This window comes from Nansenia antarctica, assembly GCF_963989245.1.
Source record: "Nansenia antarctica genome assembly, chromosome: 19".
Lineage (NCBI taxonomy): Eukaryota > Metazoa > Chordata > Actinopteri > Argentiniformes > Microstomatidae > Nansenia > Nansenia antarctica.
Window position 1 is genome coordinate 17,032,338 of NC_137692.1, and position 2,500 is coordinate 17,034,837.

Genomic DNA, 2,500 nt, shown 5'->3' on the forward strand with positions numbered 1-2,500 from the left:
CCTCCAGATTCAGACGTTATTATGAGCTGCTAAGCTGGAATACACCGTCCCAACATGAAATGTTTATATTGTTCTGCTTTTTTTTGCGTTTCTGTCACACACACACACACACACACACACACACACACACACACATACATATTTCACTATGTCTCTGTTTCTGTTTCTGTCTCTCTCTCTCTCTCTCTCTTTCTCTTTCTTTCTCCCTCTCTCTCTTTCTCATTTGATCTTTTGCTCTTGTTTGTTATCAATTAGGAAGCCTCACACATGTCTAATTGAGGGCCGAGTCCTTCTTCACAGAGGCTGAATTAGTCGTCATCTTGAGGGGCCTGAGAGCTCATTTAGGCTCCTTAGGGCCATTTTGTTGCCGACCATTTTACATTTCTGCCCCTAAATCTGAGCTCACACCAGTTAGGAACGAAACTGTAATTATCCAATCCCGCTCCTATTCAAGGTTTTCAATTTAGGACCTCTTTCTTCCTCCTACCAAATCTTTCTCTCTCTCTCTAGAAGCCTATGATCTCCCCCTCTCTCTTTCTCTCGGGGGACAAAAGGAGGGCGACAATGTGGGAATTAAGGCCGGGTGCAGGCTCAGCTGGAGGGCTAGCGTTAGCCAGCTGGAGGTGAGCCGGGCCAGGCCTGAGTCATAGTGTGTCGGGGTCTGTGTGATGTCTCTGAGGCGGAAGGGGCTTGCCTTTTTCCCTTTGATGCTCCGTAAAACTCTGTGGTCCTCCCTGGGAAACCCCGTGTCAGTCTCTCTCCTCTTTGGGTACGATAGAACATGTAATGTCCAACAACAACTTGCAAATTGAGAGGTTGTTAGCCAAGATGCAGACGGCTACTAGGCTTTCCGTGTTCGATTCACATACCGCGTAGACACTGTCATTTGAATACTATGTATATGCTGAGGCACAAATATGTACATTTCAAGCCTGCAAACTGCGACACTTTAAATAAATGTGAAATAACACTATTGTGCAATATGACAACCCTAGTCGTCTATCTGTACAGTATAGTATAGTGGATAGTGTACATAGCCTTTATTTATGTAAACCAGCTCCTTCCCTTCTTGTGATGTTTTTAAAAGTTTTTTTTTTCTTTCCAAACACCAGGGGAGCCACCCCTCCTAAATTTCGTTGTTTGGTACCTGTACTGTAGCAATGACAATAAAGACCATTCATTCATTCATTCATTCATTCATTCATTCATTCATTCATTATAGCTTTTCTCTTTAGCGGCCCCGTTTGATGGTCCCCGCTGTGGGTCCCATTAGGCTCAATTCCATTTCCACACTACAACCACAAGGATGGAATTGAACTGACTGAATTAAATGAAATTCTATTCAATCCAATTTGATTATTAGAACGGTTTCCCCTCCTAAAGAGAGCGACACTATTTTGTTTCCCTGACTAACTAACTAGATTCTTCTTCAGCCTCAACTTGACAGCCCCATCTCCTATAGATCACGATCGTCCTCCCCGTCAGAAAGATGAGACCAGATGGAGAGACATAGAGAGGATACCACACTGGGCCCCAACACTGTCTGAGTCTGATAAAGTCATAATAATAAGCCCGACTGGATGGATTTCTTAGTAAAAGAGAGAACACTACACTTTCCGGAAGGTGAAACCTTCACTCGCTGCATCTCCGACGTTTGAAACACGGGGAAGATAAAAATCACCGAGTTCAAAACAGCTGGGGCGACGCTACTGATTTCAAAGTTTCCGAGGCGGCGGCATTTCATCCACCTGTCCCTTTCTGATGTCAACTTCAAACGCGTCATTTTATCTGTTTCTCTCGTTTTTCTCCCGACAAGGGGGGAAAAAACTATTGTCATCTGAGCCGAGATTCATTTTAGATTAACGCCGTCGTTTTTTTCCCCTCTTCTCTTTTTGTGCTTTACCTTCAAAGGACCTCCATTATGTAGCGCGCGATAAGGGAGAGGTGGTACTGGCGGACGTGGCCAAGAGGAAAGCTAATGAAATCGACGCTGAATCCATAACTACTGGCTCCGGTAAGGAAACTAAACATCCTAATCAAATGTTTCTTACAAAAGACACCGATACGTTAAACGGAGGGATTTTGTGGTGTAAACATCTTAATGTTTGGGGGTTTGAGGTTGACCAGAATCGTGTTGCGCTCGGTCCTGGCGTTCAAAGTGTACGATATGGGGCCGGTTTCCTGATACAGAATAACACTAGTCACTCTTTCTCATTTGATCTTTTGCTCTTGTTTGTTATCAATTAGGAAGCCTCACACATGTCTAATTGAGGGCCGAGTCCTTCTTCACAGAGGCTGAATTAGTCGTCATCTTGAGGGGCCTGAGAGCTCATTTAGGCTCCTTAGGGCCATTTTGTTGCCGACCATTTAACATTTTTGCCCCTAAATCTGAGCCACACCAGTAAATTACACCTTCTATGGAGAATCTCATTGGAAGATGCTTTTTTAGTCTAGGATTAGGTTTAATCTGTGTTCGGGAAACTGTCTCATGGTGCATTTA

At 44.0% G+C, this 2,500-nt stretch overlaps 1 protein-coding gene across 1 annotated transcript in view; it reads left to right on the plus strand.

Annotated features, from left to right (window-relative positions):
• The window catches only part of wdpcp (WD repeat containing planar cell polarity effector), a gene marked incomplete at both ends in the record, with an annotated part of 44,089 nt that extends 41,822 nt beyond the window's left edge, over positions 1–2,267 (plus strand). Inside the window, 2 exon segments of the mRNA XM_080548995.1 lie at positions 1,912–2,014; positions 2,248–2,267. Coding sequence (XP_080405121.1) covers positions 1,912–2,014; positions 2,248–2,267 — 123 coding nt within the window.
• Positions 2,268–2,500: the final 233 nt, after the last annotated feature.